Source organism: Channa argus, chromosome 2, assembly GCF_033026475.1.
Source record: "Channa argus isolate prfri chromosome 2, Channa argus male v1.0, whole genome shotgun sequence".
In the NCBI taxonomy this organism is placed as follows: domain Eukaryota; kingdom Metazoa; phylum Chordata; class Actinopteri; order Anabantiformes; family Channidae; genus Channa; species Channa argus.
The window spans coordinates 14583746-14607461 of NC_090198.1; the positions used below are offsets into that span (position 1 = coordinate 14583746).

General features: G+C 38.3%; 1 protein-coding gene across 1 annotated transcript; it reads left to right on the forward strand.

The window, feature by feature from the left end:
- The first annotated feature begins 2134 nt into the window (after positions 1 to 2134).
- On the forward strand, positions 2135 to 23707 carry bbox1 (butyrobetaine (gamma), 2-oxoglutarate dioxygenase (gamma-butyrobetaine hydroxylase) 1). Its single transcript, XM_067495688.1, has 8 exons — positions 2135 to 2286; positions 3844 to 4286; positions 5209 to 5323; positions 18327 to 18525; positions 19369 to 19474; positions 19658 to 19854; positions 21075 to 21241; positions 22352 to 23707. Exons 2-8 carry the CDS (start codon positions 3894 to 3896, stop codon positions 22510 to 22512), a joined length of 1338 nt encoding a protein of 445 aa, XP_067351789.1. The 5' UTR covers positions 2135 to 2286; positions 3844 to 3893; the 3' UTR covers positions 22513 to 23707.
- Positions 23708 to 23716: the final 9 nt, after the last annotated feature.

Below are 23716 nucleotides of genomic sequence, written 5' to 3' on the forward strand. Positions count from 1 at the left end.
CTGTGTTGTTGCAAGAGTAATGTTTTTTTAAATAGAAATTAACAATTTGACCAGTGAGATAATGTATAGAAAATATGATAAGAATTGCTCAAGAGTGGCATTCCAAGAAACGTCTGGTAGTTAGGAACGTAAAAATGAACAATCCCTAAAAGGATCCCCATTGTGCAGTATCCTGGAGGTCCCAAGACTGTGGTATTTACCCACACCCCTAACCACTAGGACTGCATACTGTATTGCCACGTGCTTTAAAATTACAAAGTTTCCCTCTGCGTTTGCTTTACAAGGTTTTGAGATCTGCTCTGAATTATACACATAGCCAGTGGCCCCTAATTATGCATGGTTTCAAAAAAGAAGCTGCATGTTGGTATTTATGAGGAATAGAGATAAAGGATGTTGTGGTATTTTGACTGGTGTGGTGGGCCCTACAAACAGCTTGTTTTTTCCTATGTTCTGCTGAAAACAATACTTTTTGGATTACTTTAACCTTTGTGAATAAGGTTGAGTAAATGGTTTGAGGCTTTGAGTCAAGGCAATTGAAATGTCATGTGTGTCCAAAACTCACTGTACTTAAAAGTGCCTACTGTTGTCAATTACATAACATAATAAAATCTAGTAACCCAGTTTCACTTCTGGTTACACACCATGTCTGAGTCCACTGGTTCCACTCTTGATGAGGCAATATTAAACAACACATGGTATACAATTAACTCGGGGCACAGAAACCTTTAGCCTATATTGCATGTTTCCACGAGAGGGAAAAGCTTGTGGTTTTTTTCATTTAAGTAAACAGAATTTTGGCATCATGTAGAGGAAAAACCATTTAGCTAACATACAATACTGCATATTCTGAGACTTCTTGACTCTTGACATACGTAAAGAAAATATGTTGTTTGATTTTGCATGTAGTTTGTGATATCGCTTTCGGTGTTTTTCAACACCCTTGAACTCAGGTCAACCAGTGCATTCTAGAAAAATGGCTGTATGCTTGAACCAGTACTACAAAGTCCATCACACTGCACTACAGTATCAGTGTTATTGCCAATAAACATGTGTGCAGTGATGTCAGCCTCAATCATGACTTACCCTTTGAAACTTAAGTCTGTGACCATGAGTAGTTGTCATAATTGGCATCTAGGCATTTCTTCAACCATTTGTCCAAATCAGAGTCACTGTGGGCTGAAGCTTGTACCCGCTGTCATTTAGTGAGAGGCAGGGTACTCCCTGGACATGTCGCCAGTCTATCTCAGAGCCAACACACAGACATACACAGGCAATCATTCACATTCACACCTAAATGGTAAATGGTAATTTACCTAATATGCATATCTTTGGGCTAAGGGAGGAAGTACATGGATGAAACCCACACAAGCACGGGGAGAACATGCAAACTTCACATAGAAAGGCTGCAGCTGCATTGATAGCAGGGACCTTCTCGCTGTGATGCTCCAACTGTGGAACATAAAGGCAGGAGAAAATCTCTCGCCACTGTAGCAAGCATTGATAAACAGATCTTAATGATCAAAATATCTTGCGTGCACCCCCCAACAGTTCACACAGCGTGGCAGCAACTTCACACACAATGTCCTTAAAATCCGCATCTTATGTAAATGATGGATAGCAAATTTAATAGTCCTTCTGTGTAAAATTGATATTAAGTTTATCTGAAGTCAATATATAATTTATTCACGTTAGCTGTTCCTCCTCCAAAGTTGCACTGCTTAACACCAAAGCCCCTTATTTCCTGTGTTTTCATTACAGCAGGGATGCACAGTCGAAGGAAACAAGGATTTTACACAAGAACTCTGTTTCAAAGAATGCCCATTTGTTATGATGATCTAATATTGGCTTTGGAAACATAATTGCATAGATACATTTTAGGACAGGGACTGTGTGTTTTGCCCCCGTCACTTCCATTGTAAAGCCTTAAGGAAGGATATGTTCACGGCCTATACGAACAAGGGCTAAAGCAAGATCACAGCCAGGAAAGTGTGGTTCAGGCTCTTGGGGGGCTCCTGGGAATTGTTTTAGGACCCACATGCAAAATTGTGAATTCACCCTTTAATTGTTTCAATACACGTGTTAACACAGTAGAAACGCCCGTCTGCAGGGATGTGATACCTTATCACTGTTGGTAATGGAAACACATCCATGTCAATGCACTTGCAGCGGTTATGTCATGCAGCCACCCGGTCAACCTTTCACCTACTTTCTCTCACTGACAGCCGGCGTTTGTGTTGACGGAGGCAACGCTCGCTGTGAGGAGGAACGGTCGTCTAAAGATCACAGGTACTGAAAACGCTTTTGTTTTCATCGCTTTTTTAAAGACATTAATGGGGAAACGTTAAAGCAAAAAGGCTCTAAACGTAGAAGAAGTTAGACTGGTTAGCTTCCGCGTTAGCTTACAAAGTAGGATGTTAACTGGTGCGCAGGGGGCGGGGTGGGGGGGGGCTAACGTTAGCTAACAAGCAAACTAGCCCATTGCTTAAAGCAAAAATACTCAAGGCTAAACATGTATTTTACACATAAGCTGTGTCCAACAACTGGACAAGTTGTTGTCACTGCACGTTCTGTGTGCTGATCAAACACAGACCCACTATCTAGCTGGTTGGGATGTGACTGCTGGAGCAACTGTGTACAGCTCAGTGTTTACAGATATTTTGCAAGTACAGAATATTTGTAAAACCCCAATGTACAGCAGAGTTGGCCAGAATTTCATGAACATCAAACTTAAACAAGACAACGTTTAACTGCTCAACTCCCCTACAGTTAGAAGATAGATAGTCTTCCATCAATCCCAGATTTGAATGTTGCAGCAGCTATTTCACGAATCTCAGAACGTTGGTTTGGAACAAGGCCAATGTCCATTGAACATAAATATAGTGAGTGAATGTAAAGCTACTAGTCCCTGTGAACAGTCTGTGCTATTCGGCTGACAATGCATTTTCTCCTCAAAATAATCTCAGTTCCCATATTTGGACTTTTTTTTTTGACAACTTTGTTCAAACATATTTAAAAAATGATACACTTCCTATAGTGTACACAGGCTGCTCTGTTAGTAGCAGTTTGTAAAGATCAACAGAAAGTCATTTTCCTTTTAATTAATTTGACCACTGTAGCATAATCTTTTTGACTTTTGACCTTATTTAGTTATTTATTTAATAAATTATAATTCATTGATAATTTATGAAGAATTAAGTCATGGTGTTACAGTGTATCTTGAATGTGCTGACTACTTTTACAATTTTAGTGAAAGAGCTGCCAGATTGTGTCTCTTCTGTTTATCCCAAATCATGAATGTTTATGCTAATTCGAACTAAGCAATGACATCACTCTGGGTTCTTCACAGGCACAGAGAAACAACTCCCAAGATGAACACAGGTGGAGGATTATGGAGCGTAGTGTGTTTTTTATTAAAATACTTCTTTGTTTTTTTTTTTTTTTACTCTTTAGCTTTGCCCAGATCTTTCCAAAACATACTCAGCAGACCAGCGGTAAAATGCCTCTGGTTGGCACAGAAGCAACCAGTCACAATTCCCAAAGTCTCGTATTAAGCTAACAGCTTGAACTGGGGCCAGTGATCTTGGCAGGGTTCAAAAACAAGTGTTGTACCATGATTTTGCGCCTTAAATGGACTATTAAATAGAGAGGACTTTTACTTAAAGTCACATTTGCCTTTAATTCAACAATCTTTCTAACGTTACCTTTAGATAAACTCTGTGATATATAATTGTGTATTTACTGGCACTTGTGTCATATTTTTCTGAAATGTTTAAATTATGGTCATTTCATTTAACATCATCAGCTTTTTTTCATGTTATTGCTTTGCTTTCTTATTCACTACAGAGTTGCTTTCTGACCTGGAAACATAGTTGCCCCAAGGGAACTGTTCAGAAATGTGGATGAGTACATTTGCACGTTTTGCCCTGCCTGCCCTGCAGAGGAGGACCTCTGCCATGGTCTGCCAGGCTCTGAGGGCTCGTCGTACACCAGGTCCAGTACCCTGTTGTCTGTCTTCAGTGCAGCTTCACGGCCAGCATACACTGGGGTCAGCCTCCCTCCCTGTGGCTCGGCACTCAGTGAGGCATGTCCGGGCTCTGGATGAGGAGAGATTGATGGAGGTTGAGTGGGAGGATGGAGGCCACAGCCTGTATCCATTTACTTGGCTGAGAGACAACTGCCAGTGTCCACATTGCACCCTGCACTCGGCGAAAGCCCGGAAACTGTTGATGTCAGAACTTGATATCCACACAGGTGTTGACATTGTAGAGGTCACCAATGACAATAAAGTAGGTACTACTATGTTTTTTACATGTCTAAATGTCCAGTATTAGTTTAAAGAATGTATATCTTAGTGTAGCATATGGAACTTATTCCACATAATTTTTGGGTGCATTAACTTAAATGTTCATATTCCAGTAAGTGGATGTTTGTTTGTGGTAGCAGGGGTAAATCTTGGCTTTACAAAAACACATCTAAAGCCTGTCTGGCCATGTGACTACATATACTTCTGCTCCATGTTCTGTGTGACACGGAGCACAAGCATATTCTAGTTTAAGTAATGGACTGAGTAAATTATTTTCCAAACAAATAATCCAAACTATATACATTTTTAATTTTCTTTTGAAGCTACACCTAATATTATATCACAACCACTTAATCATTGTGAGCAGTGTGGACTCCTGTGTCCTTCCACTGGGGTCCCATAGAGTGGTGATGTGTGACATTCTGGTGCGATGCGTGGACACTACTCCAACCACAGAAAGAGAAAAAATGTGATTAAAACAGTTCTCCAAATTATTATTATGCGTGAAAGTTAATTTATAAGTTCGCTAAACAAACTTAAGAGGTGGACATGAGGTTTGTGAGGCTTGACTCACTGCTGTCCGTTTTAATTACATCACATTTGAGCTCCAACGTTTAGCCATTAATTGAGTTGTCTATAGCTGTTTTAATGAATGATGAATGAATGTTTAGTCCTTTTAACCAGTTTTCAAGCTGAAATCCCAAAATGTTACTTTTGCAAATTGGAGAATCGACAGTGACTGGTTGTCACTTCACCTTTAACTCTTTCTCCTTTTAACTAAAGAAAGACTAACCACTTACAGTTGATTACAGGCTTATTGTAACAAAGTATTAGGAGGTGGAAACATGGTAAAAGAGCTACAACACTGGTCAGCTGTGATCAGTGTGCTTTTGATCTCTGCACAGGTGTCCATTGTGTGGCCCGACCAGCACACCAGTGTGTTTGATGCCGACTGGCTGAAGAAACACTGTTTCTCTCCTGCTGCCAGACAAGCTATGCAGGAAGAGCTTTTCCTCAATGGTCAGTCTAACCTTTATGTTATTAATAAAATAAATGGGCCATTTTAATGTCATTTTTAACTGGCACCATCACCTCAATTAGGACTTTTCTATAAGCCTTAATTATACTGCTTTAGCTACTCTATGCCAAGCCTCACAGCAGGGGGTAGCCACACTGAGCTGCATTTATTAGCAGTGCTTTAATACAAACATCAACTACTAATACACTACTAAGACTTAATCTGTATGATTTGGTCAGTGGATCAGTTTTAGATATTCTAAAGAATAGTAAAACACAAAAATAGCCACATAGAGGTAATGGGATCCTGTTGTTTGTAACAAGTACGCCTCCGGCATGCTACCTTTCTATTTTAGGTTCCAGTGAACCTTAGGTTCATGTGAAACTTTTAATTGAATTTGTGTTATAGGTTAAAAAATATAATGTGCTCATCTCCAATGTCAGTGGTGCTGTTAGAGATGGCATTGTAATGATATAGTTAAAAAATACAAAGAATTACTGCAAACTACTGTCAAATGTAGCGATTGAGCAAAATTGTTCGGTAGCCAATAATGTCTTTGTAATTGATTTCTCTGTTGTTGATATTATGTAGTGATGAAAGATAGTTTGTTTTTTTTAAGGACGCTGTAAATCAGAAAACAGCTGTTGTATAATAACAAGATGAACTAACACTGTCATGAATTATTGCATTTCAAAGCAGCGTCAGTGTACAGCAGTTTGTCTTCTTGCCAAACAGTGAATGCTACCTAATTTCAAACTGGCAGAGGAATGAAGCTTGTCATGAGAAACGCCTTTCTTACTGCAACCACATATCATTCTGAGTATTATGTTTCACTGGAGATACACACCTTTGTCTTTTATTCACAGAAATATCCCTAATTTCAGAAAAACACAGTTTGCACAATAGATGAGTTAAGTTTGATATTTTCCTTGCACTGTAATGCAAAGTGCATAATTGTGTCATTTCCTTAATGCTGGTGAAAATGTTTCTGCTGAAGCAATTTATTTACTGATCAATAAAGTACCTTCATTATTGCTGAACTGAAATACCACGACACAGGACAAGATGATGCACATCTTTGGGTTTTTTTTTTTTTTTGGCTGTCTAACATTGTTGATTAAGTATGTAAGTATTTAAGGTTGGACAGCTGAAATGAAACCCTCTACTGGAGTGTTAAATTACTAACTGTAGTTTGTGCTTTTGTTCTTGATATTTTGTGTCTTTGTGCACTCAAGACATTGTTGGCCATGTTTCCTTCATCACCTCTCCTAATCTATATGATTTGTTAGTCTGACAGCTACTGATGTTTTTAAATACCTTCTGCTGACAACAGTAATCCTTGCCTTTAATGAAACAAACTTAAATTCAATTAGTTTAAATTTGCTGTGTTTACCGTTTAATTATAAAAAAAAGTGGCAACTTAAAAAGAAATATATTTTGATTTGAAACGTCATGGGTAAACACAAATTACATTTGGCAACAAGCTGAGATTGAGCAGTTGTGAACAAAATGATTGTGACTATTACGTAATTAAGCAGCAGCTTTTTGGTTTGTGTGTGTAGAACTGTTAAATGACCATTTGAGTACTTTCCTGCTAACCTTTTTTTGGGGAACACCGATGCCCCTGATTCAAACTCTTCTTTCCACATAATTTTTTTTCTCAATAACATAACAGGGTTGTTAAAGGAAAGAGGTTTTTCTAAAGACTGGAAAGAGAAGTCATTTTACAGTACATTTACAACAGCCCAATACTCTTTACAGTCTGCCAGACAGCAGAGGAGAAAGTTCAGCTGTGGAACAAGGTAGCGGCACATCAGTGGAGCAGGGGATGGACTGTAGTCGGTGTGTGTACACACACATGGTCCTGAAGGATCCACAGGGCTGAGTGGCTCCTGCTCTTTTGCAGGCTGATTAAGGTTATGTGTGTCTGTGTGTCTCCATTTATGTTAAGATGGAAAGAGATTCCCCCCTTCGTAGCAATTTACAATCCTTTAGTAGTATAGATTTGTTTAGCCACTCTGAGCTCAGAGTCAGAAGCAGTCCTGGTAGCAACTACTAAGCTCAAACACCAAAACAACACAATACAAGATGACGTGTGTGCACACACTCTCTGTGGTTTAATTATTTCCTCATGGGCACCAGCCTCAAATTCCTAGCACCAATAAATACTGGGGAAATCTGAAAAGATGGATGGTTATCAGCATTCATCTCCAAGGACTTTGCTTGTGTTCTCACTCTTTACTACTCTGTGGTGTTTACCCACTACAGTGTAGCCCACAGTTTAAATTTGTTTCCTTTTTCTTGCAATGCAACAAGATTTTACAGGCCCAAGTCTGCCGGTAAAGTGTTCTCAACAGTGAAAGTGTAGCACGCTGTAAGGTCCATATGATAATTTGAGCTCTGGGAATGTTATTTAGCCTGTTCTATACTCTGGTCATTTTTATCTGAAGTAATGTTTTTTCTTTTGCTTTTACCGTTTCTATGGAGTTGTATAACCACAGTATGTAGTTCAGCAGCAGCTATTATTGGTGTGAAATTTAAATTAGTACTATTGAAGGCTACTTATTATATAAAGACTTTTTCAATCTCTGCATTAGTCACAAAAATAGGAATCGACTGGAATGAGTTCTGTCTGCTTTTCGATTTGTGTGAAGCAGGAAAATTAATCGAGCTGATTAGTGAGCAAATTTCTATTTTCCATCATTCTGAGACAGTATATCCTAAAAGGAATTTCCATGCATAGTACTTATCAGCCAGTTCTTCAGGCCTTTTTTTTTTCAAATGTTTACTTTTGTGTATTGAATGCACATGTTGTTTGTCAGAATCTCTAGTTTCTTGTCTTTGCACATCTTCTCCAAACAAGAGTGAACTGTTCAGTATATCTGCATGCGAAACAGTGTACGGCAGTGTACATTCTGAAAAGCTGATGTCTGTATAAATGTGAGAATCTCATTCAGACCCCCCCCCCCCAACCATATGGAAAAATTATTTGCAGGTCGAGCAAAAATCTGTATGTTCTAACCAAACACAAGCTCACCACTGTCAGTGTTTCCTTCCTTTGGCAAATCCCTGAACCTGGAGATATATGTTAGCAGGAAATATAACTCTCCCTGGTGTCAGAGACTGAGGGGTTCTTACATTTTCTCACGAAAGCTCAAATATTCCAAGATACTGTTGTTTTGATGCCATATTTCTAGCTTGTATTTTAATGCCAGCTTGTAATGGTTACGAGTTAGTTAGGTTTGTTGCCTGTTAATTAAAAGAACAGATATTGGAAAGAGTTTAGATGCTTTATTTTTGGGATTGTCTTTGAGGCATTTTGGTTACATTTTTAGTTTCTAATCACACAAACTAAGACTATCCCCAGCTAGTGCATTTGAGTTTGTTAGGCAAAGTATAGTTTATATGTTTGTTGGTTGATTTGTTGGCCCTCACTTCAGACATTTCTCTAAACAAATCCAGCTACCTTTGGTGATCTCACTTTTCCTCCAGCGACACCATGAGGTTGGCACTTAGGGCTCGTTTCAAATATCTACCAAATTGTAATGTATCATCATGGAATTCAATTCAAAAATTAATCCTTGCATCAGAATAAATACATTTTGCAGTTGTAGATAGATGGTGTGTGTGTGTGTGTGTGTGTGTGTGTGTGTGTGTGTGTGTGTGTGTGTGTGTGTGTGTGTGTGTGTGTGAAATATAGCAAAATATCAACATGACTGACTTTTCTTCTAATGCCACTAGGTCAAAACTAGAATTTGCTTAATACTTTGCTTCATTTAAGTCTTCTTTTCATTAGTGAGCATTACAGTGAATGATGTAGTAGTTGACATCTTTAGTCACCGTGTGTGTGTGTGTGTGTGACAGGCCTGCTGTCAAATGTTTGTGTTTTTATGAAACACATTTTTCTCTCTCCTCATCAGTGCAGGTATTTACATTTGATTCGTAGATGTGTTCAGGACCTTAATAGTTCACCAGTTTTTTTATAATTTTTTTATTTCTCATGCTGGCAGGTGGACTTTAAACGTTTTACGTCACTTGTTACAGTTAGAATGTTGAATTGCCCCCAGGAACACCAAAGGCTTGTGTCAGTCACGTTCTTATCTGTAGTGATTCTTCCTTTCACTGATAAATATGTCAGTGATGTACTCACTTTGAATTTCAACCATGTCATCATCTCAGGCCTCCCATTTTGTGCTTGTCATGTTTATTTAGTTGGGCTGGGAATCATAACTAATTCCATGTCATTGATGGATGTGAAATAGGTTAAATGGATTTTTCAAAAAGTCCAAATATGCTTGAACACTCTTATTCAGTTACCCACCACCTCACTTGGTATTGTTTTAATATAGTCAGTGTTCTTTCCAAGATGCCTTCATGAGCATTCCCTAGTTTACTATAAATATTTACACACTGTTTTATTACACTTGTTCATTTAATCACTAACTTTATGTTTTAATGGAGTTACCATCTAGAGTATGTCTAGCAAATTTTAAATTTGAGCAGTGTTTCTCATTAAATTGGATAAATTAAATTACATTTATTTGTGTGTGTGTTTGTGTACCAGCTTAAAATTCTTGAGTTTGGCCTGTTAAAGGATAGCTTTGGCCCTACTATAAAGTTATCATATTTTTAACTTGGCCCATTAAACCATCAATATATTGTCTCTACTAATGGTTGATGTCTGTCAGTCTGAGTCTGAACCTGGATTAGCTGTTTTGGTGCAATTGGCTATGTTGTAAATACATGTTAAATCAAATAGTTTTTACAAGGTATGAAGGTGGTATGAAATTTGAAGGAGAGGGCCACCCCCTAATTCTCCATGCAGGAAAAACCCTGCATTTTTTTTCTGATGAAGTACTTTTGAATGGAGCAACATTTCTGTGTCTGGCTGATCTGTTTTAATAGTTTTTGGAGAACAATGAAGGTCTACAGCAAAGACGAACTTGCGTGTGTCGTCACAGATTTTGGTTCCAGTTCTACATATTTGATTGAATTAAGGTGCGGACATATTGGAACAACAGTTTTCAACACATGGACTTCATCAGGGTTTTTTGCAGGATGAGTAATACTGCATACACCACAAAATGTTTTAACAAATTGCCTAGTGAGGACTAGACTTAGAAACCCTGTTCCATCTCACAACCCTTGTTTTCTGGACAGAGTATGTAAGGTTTATCCGATTTCAAGGTCTCCTGTAAATACATCAGAAAATGTTGAAAGGGTTTGTTGGAAAAATTTGAGAAATGTTTTGTAATGTACTGTAGATGCTGTGGAGTATGATAAACTGAGCATTGATGACACTGAAAGTGTGATAAGTTTTCTCAGATTATAACAGGTGTTTCTGTGAATATGTTTTCTATAGATTGTCAAAAGCATCCATGTCCTTACTTTTTAATGTCCGGTCTTAAATAAAATTAGCAGCATTAAGATCTGTATCTAGTACTTGGTAATACATTCTAATACAAATGCAGACAGATGACCAGCAACTGGCTTGGCACATATAATGTTTTTATCTTTTTGACCTAAAACATAAATCGGTTAGACCTGATCCACTCCGTTCACAGCCATTTTAGGGCCTCGCTTTTGATGCATATTTATGTTAAACCTACTAAAAATTTTGGATCCATTGCACTTCAGAACTACCTTTTCAGTTGTTTAGAGGATGAAATGGAAAAAAGGATTTTATCAGCTTTTGGCTCTTATGATTTGCACCATAAATCAATGATGCATAAATTTTGCCATGCCCATGTTCATAAGAATTTTCTGCTGATGAAAATGTATGTGTCAGCACAGAAACACTGGCACATTTTCTTTTGGTCTTTGCATACATTTTGGAGTAGCTATCCAACTATTTAAATCAGACTGGCTGAGTCCCCAAGTGGAGCTCAAAATAGTCTTGTCTTTCAATATATTTGAGACATCCCATCTAAGACTTTCAATCAGTCAGTTTTCAGATGGTACAGGAGTATTTTAATTCAGTTTATCTTTACATATATAGTACCAATTCACAACAAAATCATTTCAAGAAACTATACATAATAAAGTCAAGACTTCCCGTTCTTGCATGGGTTTCCTTCAGGTACTCCGGTTTCCTTCCGTAGTCCAAAGACACGCATGTTAGGATAATTAGTGACTCTAAATTGCCTGTAGCTGTGAATGTGAGTATGAATGGTTGTGTATGTTTCTCTGTGTGAGACCTGTCCAGGTTGTACCACGCCTCTCACCAAATGACTGCCGGGATTTACTCTAGCCCCCCTGACCCGGTTACAGATAATGGGTAGAAGAATGGATTTTACGTCAAAGTAGTCAATTCATTTTAGTGCACAAGTCATTTGCAAAACACATTAATCTCCGCATACTGGAATAGATACAGATGCTGAAGAGAGAACCCGTGAGAGATATGACTGACTTTAATTGAAGTTCTGTCAGCAGTAATTTGCTGTGTGGCTTGTGGTAGTGTGAAGTTTTTGTAGTTGACTTAATTTCCTGTTTTGAATATCGATAGTATGCACCAATTAGCGTTACATTTGAAGTGAGACAGTTACTGTAAACATATTGACTGATTGGTCCGAGGCCGACATAAACTGCCTCACTATATTTTGGACATTTCTCCACTAAGTCTGCTGACGGATTCTATAACGGAGCCAAGTAGGAGCCGATTTGTCAATTCCCTGTCTTGCTGATACAGTATTTTCCCTCTGCCATCTGGTCTGAATTTAGGCGTCTATGTCATCACTCGTCAGTTGACAGAAAGGCTCCTGGAAACATAGCAGTAAAGGTCCATCATCGGAAAAACCTGTATATCCTTCCAAACCTGACCATCACTTCACACGCCATTTACAGCTTGAGCAGAATAGATTTCCAAACATATGATGTCATACAAATGTACATGTTATTAACCTGAAAGTAATTCAAGGAATTCAAACTATAAACCACGACAAGAGTGTTTCATTTATCAGAACAAGCTTTAAACATTTTGTACTGTACCATAATGGATCATTTAGGGCATAAGACTTGTCCAAAATCTTAGTGGTCGTGCAAACCCTCTATGTATAGATACCTCTTTCTAGAAAAGTAGAGCTCATCCCAATTCCACTATTTTCACCCACATACCGTTTTGTTTGTTTGTTTTTTCTGTGTAATCCATGTAATGCCTTCATGGATCAACTATATTTGGGTTAAATCCGTTTTTCTTTATCAGTGTTTATTTTTATTTTTATTTAAATGCCTTTACATCACACTGCATGGAAAGCTAAGTGATTATGATGATTGGATTTTTCATTCATTTGGCAAGCCAGATTTCCAGCTTGGTGCTTCAAATAATTCTGAAAGCACTGAGCATAAGTTTGCAAAAAGGACAGAATTTGACAAACTACCACAAGGAACCCGAATCCGCTGATGGAGAGTTGAATTTGGATTAGTGTGTGTTGAGGGCCTGCAGCTTTCCAGTGAGAAAACACAGTTCACTCTGTCTGCAGCACACTGGGAATGCAGAGTTGGCTTCCCTGTCATCTAGGTCTGTTTCATAAATAAAGGTGTGTTTGTCAAATTAGACGGTAGAGTAAGTTTTGTATGCTTGTTACCTGGAATATAACGGCTTCTTTTTAATTTTCCCATGACTGGAATCATTAGCTTAGTGAGACGGATTACTTTAAAACGTCTTACAATTTTAAACCTTTGTAAAGATCTGTAGTGACTAGTAGTTGTGAGGCATTTTCTGTTACATCCTTAATTTTTTGTTTAGTTTCATTTAATACTCCTAACAGAAAATACAAGTTAGTCGGGTTGGATATTTTCTCTCCTCTTGTTGTAAGTGGACCTAACCTTTGCCTTTGTGCTCAGGTTGTATTTTAAGAAAGATATACTGAATAGTGTGTGCCTCTGTCTGTGTAAAGCTAATGCTCTGCTCCTGATGCATTCATGGACAGTATCACATTGCGGTCATCTGAGTCTGAATCTGAGGTCATCTCAATAGTTAAATGTTATTTTACATTGGTAAATAAATAATGCCAAAATAACAGCAAGCTGCCAAAAAATGTGCTGTTCCGTTCTTGTAATGTCCAGTCTTCCTGGTAGATCCTCTCAGCCTCCATCATAATTGGATTGAGAATGTCTGTGATCTTCATGTTTATGCACATATATTTAATGAGGTGTCAGTCTGTACTATGGCTGGGCCAGTCGAGGACAGCCAGAGCTTAGTCCTGAACTGACTTTACTGTTGTCCTTGATGCATGCTTCATGTGTCAGGTCTTTATGCCCCTGAATCAGTTTCTCTTGAAGGATTTCGATGTATTTGGCTCCATTTATCCTTCTCTCAATTTTAAATCCTGACATTATGACCAGTCGCTGGTGTTTCACACACATAAGTCTGCACAATAGTTAAATCATTTGTTTAACCAGACCAATATAATCTTTCTCCTGATACTCCTGAGTCCACCTAAATGCAATTTGACACACCTTGAGCGAAGTGGTTTCCTTCAAAGCACTCCATTAAGGCCTGACTGGTGGTGTGCTCCTAAAATTTTCATTCCTATCTCTGCAGAGGACTTTTGAAGCCCCGTTATAATGACCATTGCCCTGGTGGTTCAAAACCTTTTCCATTTCAGAATCTTTGAGGTCATTGCGCTCCTGTGAACACTTAAAGCTTTAGAAATTACTTTATACCCTTGATTTGATCTGTGCCTTGCCACAATTTCTCGCAAAAGTCTACAGAATGGTTTCATTTTTGCCATGACATGAAATGTGAATTGTGGCACCTTTTAATACATAGGTGTGCCTTTCTCAACTATGTCAAAACAATTCCTCCGATGGACTCAAGTTGTCGAATTAACTCAAAGACAATTATAGCAAATAGAATGCACTTTACTACAATTTACATGTTTTATTTATGTCCAAATTTATCTATTTTTATATTTTTCCAATATTTTTATTCCCATACTATTCATTTTCACATGTTTCTTTCTGTATTCCTTCTTATTGTATCATAATAAAGCAGGCTGTCCTCATGTCCTTCTCAATGGCAGATCCATGTTACAGCTGATGTGTTGGCAGCTTGTGGATTTGCACTTTCAACTAGCACAGAGCAAATTGTACATGAGGGTCAAGTGGTATACAGTACAGCAATAAACTCAAATTAAAATTAAATTCAAATGTAATGTAGCACTGAACTCTTACATGGATGCGCCAATGAGAACAAACAAGGAGCCAAGAGTGACAGCCTTCCTCATTATTAGACCAGAAGAACAAATCTAGATAGAAATAAATGTGGAATAAATAAATAAATACAGAAATAAATAAATGTTTTTTTGTTTTGGCTATTTCAGTTAATTACAGATATATATTATTTTGCAGTCTTCCTTTTATGCCCCTATAATATAAAGCATGAAACAAAGTTACAGTGGGTAACATACTTTATTCATTGTTGACAGAGATACTACAATATTTTACTTAGAGTTGGGGTAAAAGTATCAGTACAATAATTTAAATATGTATTACATAGGAAAGGTATTGAAAATAATTTAAAAAAGCAAAAGTAGTAATACTCATGAAAAAACATATGCATCATATGATGGAATATATTATTATTGATATTATTGTGTTTTTCTTTATTAGCCATGTTTTTAGTATAAACAACAACTTGCATCTTAACTACAAAGTCTTTTCTTTTTGTTTATTGCTTTGTGGCTACGTGCTTTCCACTCTGCATTCCACAGAAGCCAAGTGAAGTGAGCTGATACGAGCTCTGTGATAAAACTTAGCCAAGTCAAAACAAAAGCTGTCTGGATAACTGCAGTGATGCAAGCAGGGCTTTGAAGGTGCTCCCATCTGCAGACGAGAGCTTAAACAGTGAGGAGAGAGCCAAACTGCCATGAGCTGCCTGACAGCCACAGGAGCCATGGCTTCATGTTTCCTCATCTGGAAAAGCCACTGTAGCAGACCACAACCAAGGGGAAAACAGGGGAGGAATTATGTACATATACTATCTTGTCAGAATGTCAGAGGTGTCCCTTCAAGCATACGCCTGGAATTGCTACAATTTCACACCAGTAAGCACATACAGTAGTAGAAACTCAAGGGTTTCTGTTTTGATGCTTCCTTGCTGTTTTTTTTTTGTCCTGTACACAAATGTTTATTAGATATCTGTAGTAATTCTGCATCATATCTCTATAACCGGAGGTGAAAACTGGAAACTATGGATGAGAGTGAGATTGATTTCTCATTGGCTCTGTAGATGCACCAGCCTTTCCAGAAGATAGAAGAAAAAAATAATTAACTGTGATGAATTTGCCACTGGTGAGAGTGGAGTGTTTAGTGCTGCACATCTGTAAGGCCCAGTTCAACAAGGACATACTATACTATGACGTACTAGTACACGTCCAGGTTTACTGTTACAGGACACTTAAGCCTGCATGCAAACATGACAAGCATCAGATGTACCTTTCACCTTACTTTCACTTTCTTTATTTGTCAGGTTTTTCCAGGTCATTGCGTTCTTTGTCTGTTTTTCCATCTTAACGCTGACACATACGGATTAAGGTATTAATAACCACTCATGTCTGTCTTTTTGTAAAAGATTAGTCAGTTTTCCAAAGTATTAAGTGTAGTCACCTCTTCCAAATGTCACTCGAAGTTCTTCAGTGATGGAAAAAGACTTCAGATTGCTTTCTTGAAACTGCTCTTAACAGCATATTTCATATTTTTAACAATGGATCAAATGACAACTTTTATGTGAAAGTTGTACTGATGTAGACAAAGGCAAATATCAGTTGCACATAATCACAATCACAGCTCACTAGACAAATAACTACAACACATGGCAATTATGCACAAATAGGTGGAAATGTATGTTTGGATATGGAATGAGAATGTGAATGTGGGATGGTAATTAATCGCTTATTCACCTACAGTAGTGGTCCGGGAGATAATGTCATGAAATCCCAGAATTTGTCAGTCAAATGACAACATTGCCATTGTGACAGAAGTAATGAGACTTAAACAAGTATCCTGTAAATGGAAGTGTGGATGATGTGGTATCTGGGCTCTAGCAATATATGTGGCGATGTGAATGGAAGTGCAGTTAAATTACAGTTAATATGTTAATGTATATAATATGTTAATATTTGATTATCAAATAATTTATGAAATGTACAGTTATTGGACAATATCAATCTAATAGTGATTTAAACTTATTTCCTCAAAACTGCACTTAGGTGGAGTATTTGAATAAGTATACTTTGCACGACTGGCATTTTCTTTTATCTCTTCTGCATGTGAGCTGTTTTTTTTTTTTATCTGTAGCAGTGCAGGCGAGGTCCTTTTTAGAATGAGATTTGAACTGAACTGCAGCCAGGACTCCACAGCTGATGTATTTGCATAGTGCTGTGGCCTCTTTCTCACAGGTGACACTCTTAATTACAGAGTTTCAATCCAAGAGATCTAGGTCCAGTTTCACAAGAGTAACTGTAACATTCAAGTTTGACCTTTAACCCAGTGTCTTATTCTCTGGCTTTGTTTCCCACTACCTCCTTGACGAGTTTTAACATGCGGGGTCTTGTTGACCCTTTGAAGTGTGTGGCCAGAACCTGATTGTTTGTGACAACAGCCTGGGGGGGAGGTCTGCGAGTCATGGTGATTGCTGTGTTTCTGACTGATGTGCATCTCGCTGTGCTTTGTGCCCCTCTGCCTTTAAAAACAAGACACTGAAATCGGTTTGTTGCAGCTGTAAATCTTGATAACTTTCAGACTGGACACTCACATTTTAGATTTAGGTTTTTAAAGTGTTTTAGACACTTTAAAAGAATAAAAATCAAATTAAATTACACGTGAAGTTCAGCTGGCTCACCCTGTGTGTCCGCTGCCTCCAAGCTTTAGCCTTGTAACCTGCGTGTGATGTAGCCACTTTGAACGTTGTTTGGAAGCTAGTGGTTACTGAAAAGAGACACAAGGAGGAGCCATGAACATCACACAGGTACACAACCTCCTCAGTTAGATCCTCCTCCTCCGCCTCCTTGCGCAAATGTACTTAGCAGCTGTTTCTGTGGAAGTCACCGGAGAGAGACTCAATGGAAAAACGAGTCGAGCCAGCTGGGTGGAGAGCAGTGGGAGGATAGTTTTTTTCCACTTCTGTCTGTCTGATGAATGCATACTGATTTGTCTCGGTGAGCTGTTCATCTTGAAGTATGCAGACTATCACACGCAATGGCAAGCTGCAACATTGAACAGGGAGGGGCTGATAATAGACTCATACATTAATTGTTTCCTTTAAAAGAAATTTGGTTATAGTATTTGCAATTTCTAAAATACAGACAAATGTAACTACGTGTTGATAAGTAAAGAAATGTACTTCATTTGATAGAAAGTGTGCTGTATTGAGTTGATTTCCTTTACTCCTAGCCTGCTTTCTTTAAAACACCATAAGAAATAAATCATGCGCATATTCTTTGGGCATTTTGTTTTCCCTGTCCATTTTCTTTCTTGTCTGTTAAAAGAATGGAGAGCACTTCGACTCATCCCTGCTGCACACCTGCATGGTTCTGATGAATTTTTTTCAGTTGAAATGAGCATCGGTATAATATTGAACGAGCTATCTTTAGTCCAAACATTAAGTGAAATCGATATATTCAAGATAACAACAGTGAATTCTGTTGCCGTGCAACACCCTGCCAATATCCTGTGTTAAGTTAAACAATCATTAAGGTTTATTGATGTGGTGTGGAGGGACTGTGCAATAAAAAAAGAATATTCATGTTCTCACTCAACCACAAATTAATACAGGTTTACAGTAGACAGAGTTCAGAAGGAAATCTGAATGTAACACCCGATGATGCTGTTGTCTTATAGTTCACTCTGTCCTTGTTGTACAGAACAAAGACACGGTGTTGGGAGGTAAAGCTTTGTGTTGGGGCATTGCAGACAAGGCTTACTGCTTGTCAGACAGACAAAAGCCAAAAGAAGACGGCTGTGTGTATGCGCTGCAAATCTCTTTCCATGTCCTTCCCATTTCAGAGCGTTATTACTGGGACTCCACGCTGCGCATTCCCACAGCCGACTACCACGAAGTCCTGCTTGACGATAAGGCAGCACTGGCTTGGCTCTTGGCCCTGCGTCGTGTTGGCATCGTCTACCTGAGGGGGGCTCCGGCGGAGCAAGGCCAAGTGGCCAGACTTGCTGAGAGGATTGGTTATCTCAGACTGACATTCTACGGGTAAGACTCTGTGACGTTCATCCATTTTGCGCCAGCCATCCTCAGCCAAGCCACTGTTTAATAATCTGGCTCCACACTAAATTTTGAGTTGTTGAATTTTCCACTTAGCAAAATTTGGCTGGAGCAGAGCCAGGTTCATGTGATTTTTAAAACCTAAATACAAAAGATGTTTATATACATCACCAAAAATGCATCCACATTTTCTGAAGAAGGATTCTCACTTTACAATATTAATGTTTAGGAAAATGTTTCCACTGGTCAAATATCTGTAGATTTGATTAATTTCATTTGCATGCAGAAGAAGAGGGTGCCTGTTGACTCTTTTATCACTCCAGAGTTCACTTTGACTTATTGGAGTGTTGATTACTTGAGGACAGAGAGTAGGGAAACAACCTAAAAACATTCCAGCTTTTTTAAGCCATTGGAATTACCTGGTGCACTCAGTCAGAACAGAGGTTTGGAGCGTAAAGCTTTTCCACTGCCAGCAGATGAGCTCATACTGCTGGAAGTAAAGAGGCTACAGACTACAGCTGAAGGACTGCCATCAGAGAGACTTGACTGTTTTACGAGTCGTGCATCCAAACGAGGCATGCAAACAGAACATGGAAGATAACTTTACCTCATTAGTGCTTGACTCCTGCTGCATCTCAATGAAGTATCTATTTCAGAGGCTAAAGTCTAAGCATTCGCATAAAGCTGTCCAGTTTCCCCTCAGGGATCCCTGCAAAGTTCATCTCATCTCATCCTTTTCTCTACACAGCCTAATTGACGCTGCTGATCCTCTAAAGCCAAAGTTAAATTATTAACGTGGAGTTTATTAATGAATGTTATCTTTGTCCTCAGGCACACATGGCAGGTCCAGGACAAGTACATGGCAAACAATGTAGCCTACACTTCAGGAACGCTCGGTCTCCATACAGACTACCCTGCATTACACTTTGCACCTGGGGTGGGTAAAATCGGATTGAAAGGGTCTAATTAGAGGATTAAACTTCACTAAACCGCCATCGTATTGCTAAAGAATTTATATGCTGCTTTTATAAGTTTGTTTCAACTGGCATTTGGCTTTTGCCATTAGAGTTGTAAAACAAGCATTTGTGCGGCATGTGTGTGTTGGGCTGTTCTGTTGTAGGTGCAGTTTCTGCACTGCATCAATCAGGCTGTGGAGGGAGGGGAAAGTGAGGTGGTGGACGGCTTCCACATGGCCGAGCAGTTGCAGAGAGAAGACCCAGAGGCCTTCAGAACACTCACCACGCTCCACGTGGACTTCACCGACACAGGGACGGACTACTGTGACTTCATGCTGCAGTCCAAGAAACGCATCATCGAGTAAGTGGAGATGGTCTTTCTGATCTCTCACACACAGAGACAGACACACACACACACACACATTTATTATCCCTGTATGGGGCAAAAATTCTAACTCTGCAATAAACTGAAATGACAATCATAAAAAAGATGCAGTGGTACATCTTACCAGTGAGTGTGGCAGTGTGTGTGTGTGTTTGTGTGATTTGAAATGAGACACTGCCATCTGCTGTTCAGAAGTATTACAACCATTCATGAGACTTCCAAAATCATGTTGAAGACCCGGGCAGAATAGTGTCAGAATTAGATTTGTTTATAAAATGTTTATGTTCCCACATACTTCAGGCTATTGTTGTTTCAAAAGTTTTCAAAGTCAAAACTCAAAAGTTCAAATGTGAAGTTAGGTTTATTGACATAAAGGTCAATACACTGACACAGAGGTTTGAATATGGTCTACAAGTCTGTATGATCTTGGCTTATTTCTACACTTTTTGGAGCACTTCAATATCTCTTCGCAAGGGAATTCTTTTTTTTTTATTTCCAAAATTATTCGGGCCTTTGTACAATCATCAATTATCCCACACAATTAAGTGTTCAATAGCATATAAAAAATAAATTCATTCATCAAAACAACAATAATGATTTCAAAACACCCCTCTCTCAATTTGAATGTGTCCATTTAACATCTTGTCCTTGAAATATTTTTACTTATCTAATGAATGTATCTAAGAAACAAATGAGGCCTTATTTTCAGGGTAAAACAAAAGGGAGCCAGTAGTTCATTTCTGTATATAGTTAGACTATCTTAACCTATTAGCCTATTTAATTTAATCCTTGAGTTTATGAAATGTCTCAGAATTGGGAAAATGCCCCACAGGTTTTCCTTAACCCAAGGAACACAACGTTTCTTGTTTTGTTCATTATTTAAACATGAACTAGTTGTTCAGCAGTATTAATATCTGTTAGGACTGTGAGATTTATTGCCTTATCACTGTCAGTTGCAATATTTAAGTAAGGCAAATTAATGAAACTATGGACCACAATTACTTTCAGGTAGTTAACAAATGTATTTCTAACTACTTTATTTTTTTCTTAAATTTGAAGTGGAACCTCTTAACTTCTTATTTGTAGTTACACAGTAGTTGCACTGTATTCAAAGGCCATGCAGAGTTAATTGGTTAATTCGTTCTACTCTAATAAAAACACATTTTTTTTGTCCTACACCCTCCTTCTGTGAGCAGCCTGGATGCTGAGGGCCGACTTGCGAGGATTAACTATAACAATGCCACCAGGGATTCAGTGTTGGACCTCCCGCTACACCAGGTTCAGCCCTTCTACAGAGCACTGAAGGCTTTTGTCAACATTATGAATCGACCAGAAAACGTGGTCACCTACACAATGGGGCCAGGTCAGTTTCCATAGTTTTTGAAGGCTGGGGTCTTGACCATTTAATTCAGAAGACAACGTGAAAATAAAATAGAACAAACAACCAAAAAAGATTGTGTAGAAGTGTCTTTAAGACTTTGAGAGAGGAGGATCCACTCGGGCTTGTTGTAAACAGAACATGAAGTGGTACAGTTTTGTCATCACCTTCAAGGTCGCAATGACATAAATGTCACTGTCATCTCGGTCACTGTAAAACCAAATTAAATTACCCAAGTCCTGCGTAACCTTCTCTTAATAGTCGCCCAGAGTCTGAAGCATCAAGTGACAAAGATGAAGTAAAGACACTGCTGCACATGTTAGGACATCAAATTTTAGCAAAAGCCATAAGACTACAGAATTACTTAAAGATATATTTATAAAAGCCACATAGGTCCTAATCTGTCCTACCCTTGTAGTTGGTGACTTTTGACTGTTGCATTAGCTAAACAGCCAAATTTAGAAATGGGCATAAATGCATTTTAGATTTCTTCACAAAACATCTGCCTTAAAGGAGGAGTTGTAGCATCCACCAGTGACAGATCCTCAATCTATGGTTGTATTATATCAAGAAGGGTGTTGTCTTGTTTTAGTGTTTAATTTATAAAGAAAACCTGTGGTTTCTGTGTTGTTACTGTGGCTCCACACCACTGATAGCCCTCCTCACATATACTGTGCTAAAACCCAAATGTCTAAAAATAAGTGGATGTACCATTTCCACCTCGTGCAAAAACAATAAAACATTCTGAAGCTGGCTGAGTCACAGAAAGAATCTAATTCCAATAAATGTTATTGTCCAGACTGCTTTCCTCACAACCAAGTGAACTCGTGTAGACATCTGTTTTAAGGCCATGTATATTTTAATTAACAAATTACAATAAATGTACATTAAATAAAAGACCTGCTCACAAATATCACAGTGACTGTGTGGGAGCTGGTCCTGGGTGCTATTACATCATAGCATTACCAATAGCTACTGTGTACTGCTCTTTGTTGATTCTAGATATTTTCACTCCACTAACCGTAGCCAAGCTTGAGTCTAGTTAGATGTACCTCATAATTCAGTCTCTGATCTTTGGGTGTTGCTGTATTTCAGGTGACTTGGTGACCTTCGATAACTGGCGTCTGCTGCACGGACGAAAGAGCTACATTAGCAGCCCAGAGAGATTGCGACACCTGGAAGGCGCCTACCTGGACTGGGACGAAGTCATGTCTCGCCTCCGGATACTCCGCAGTTTGGTCCACAAGGACATATGAGCTCTAGGAACCCTACCAAATTTAACTTTTTACTGTAGTTTTACGACCTAAGCAGGAATCTAAATTGAGTAAGAGTGCTTAAAAAACTATAAGGTAAGATAATTGCTCTTTAAACTCTGGAATCTCTGACTCCGAGTCATGCATCAGACACTATTTTAAACAATTTGGATTGCTGGGACACTTTCTTTTTTGGAATAAAACCTGGAAAGTTTCAATGATGACAGCTTCCTTTCAGACAGGTACAGCAACGTTGCAATGCAAAGATTAAGAAACGCCTTCCATTGGAATTTGTGCCATAAGTTGTAAATAATATACATTGTCCTGGGCACTCCACATTTGATCGTGATACAAATAATTTAGAAATTTTAGACTAGATCTTAGCTTTTCTTCCTACCTCTACTATTTAATCCTGTGCCAACACAAAGGACGTGATGTCCATGACTTTCTGTTCATTCTGTGGATTTTCAGGCTGAATTTAAAATCACCCTAAGTGATCAACTTAGTCCAGTCAACTTTCTTTACTACAAATAAGTCAACTGCAATTAAGCAACCATCAGCAAAAACTATTTATAAATATGTAAAAAGCAGCTGAACAGATTTCGAAAATACCAACCTGATGGGTTTGTTTAAACTAATTAATCCAGTGTAATAATTGTATTTAAAAGCACAATGTGCTCATGTTTCAAAAAGGCCAGTTTGTGTTCTTCTTCAGTGTGTTCTATAGTAAACATTTAATGTCGTCTTGCTCGCTCATTGCTTTTACTGTAAAAACATTCTTGACTTCATTTACAATTTTCCAGTTTTTCCCTGTAGCCAAAGAGCCCAGTGACAATCCTCTCCCTTATACTTCATTTAATGCCTATTTGTGTCAGACTTGGTGTACATTCAGGAGCTAAAACAATTCAGGCATAGTCTGATCAGAAATTCACTTGCTTGAGGGTACCAGTGATTGATTACGTTGGTTCATCATCATGGCAGCTTGAACCTTTAGTGCACAATGTTTTGCACATTCAGGCATTCACCTTTGTTGTTTAACAAGTCTTATAATTGCCATTTTAATTGGTTTGCACTTTAACTGTTTTACAAAGTCGAATTATTATGAAAAATCATATTTGTAAAACTAATATTTTATAGAAAAGTTGCACAACCTGCTAAAATAAAACCTACAAATAGAATAAATTGCATTGTTTACCCATTTGACATT

What these genes read in the sequence shown, in the direction of transcription:
- bbox1 (XM_067495688.1), top strand. Translation starts at nt 3,894, where the DNA reads ATGTGGATGAGTACATTTGCACGTTTTGCCCTGCCTGCCCTGCAGAGG. An exon ending in AGGTCACCAATGACAATAAA is followed by an intron (nt 4,287 to 5,208) that starts GTAGGTACTACT and finishes ATCTCTGCACAG; the next exon opens with GTGTCCATTGTGTGGCCCGA. An exon ending in TCCAAGAAACGCATCATCGA is followed by an intron (nt 19,855 to 21,074) that starts GTAAGTGGAGAT and finishes TTCTGTGAGCAG; the next exon opens with CCTGGATGCTGAGGGCCGAC.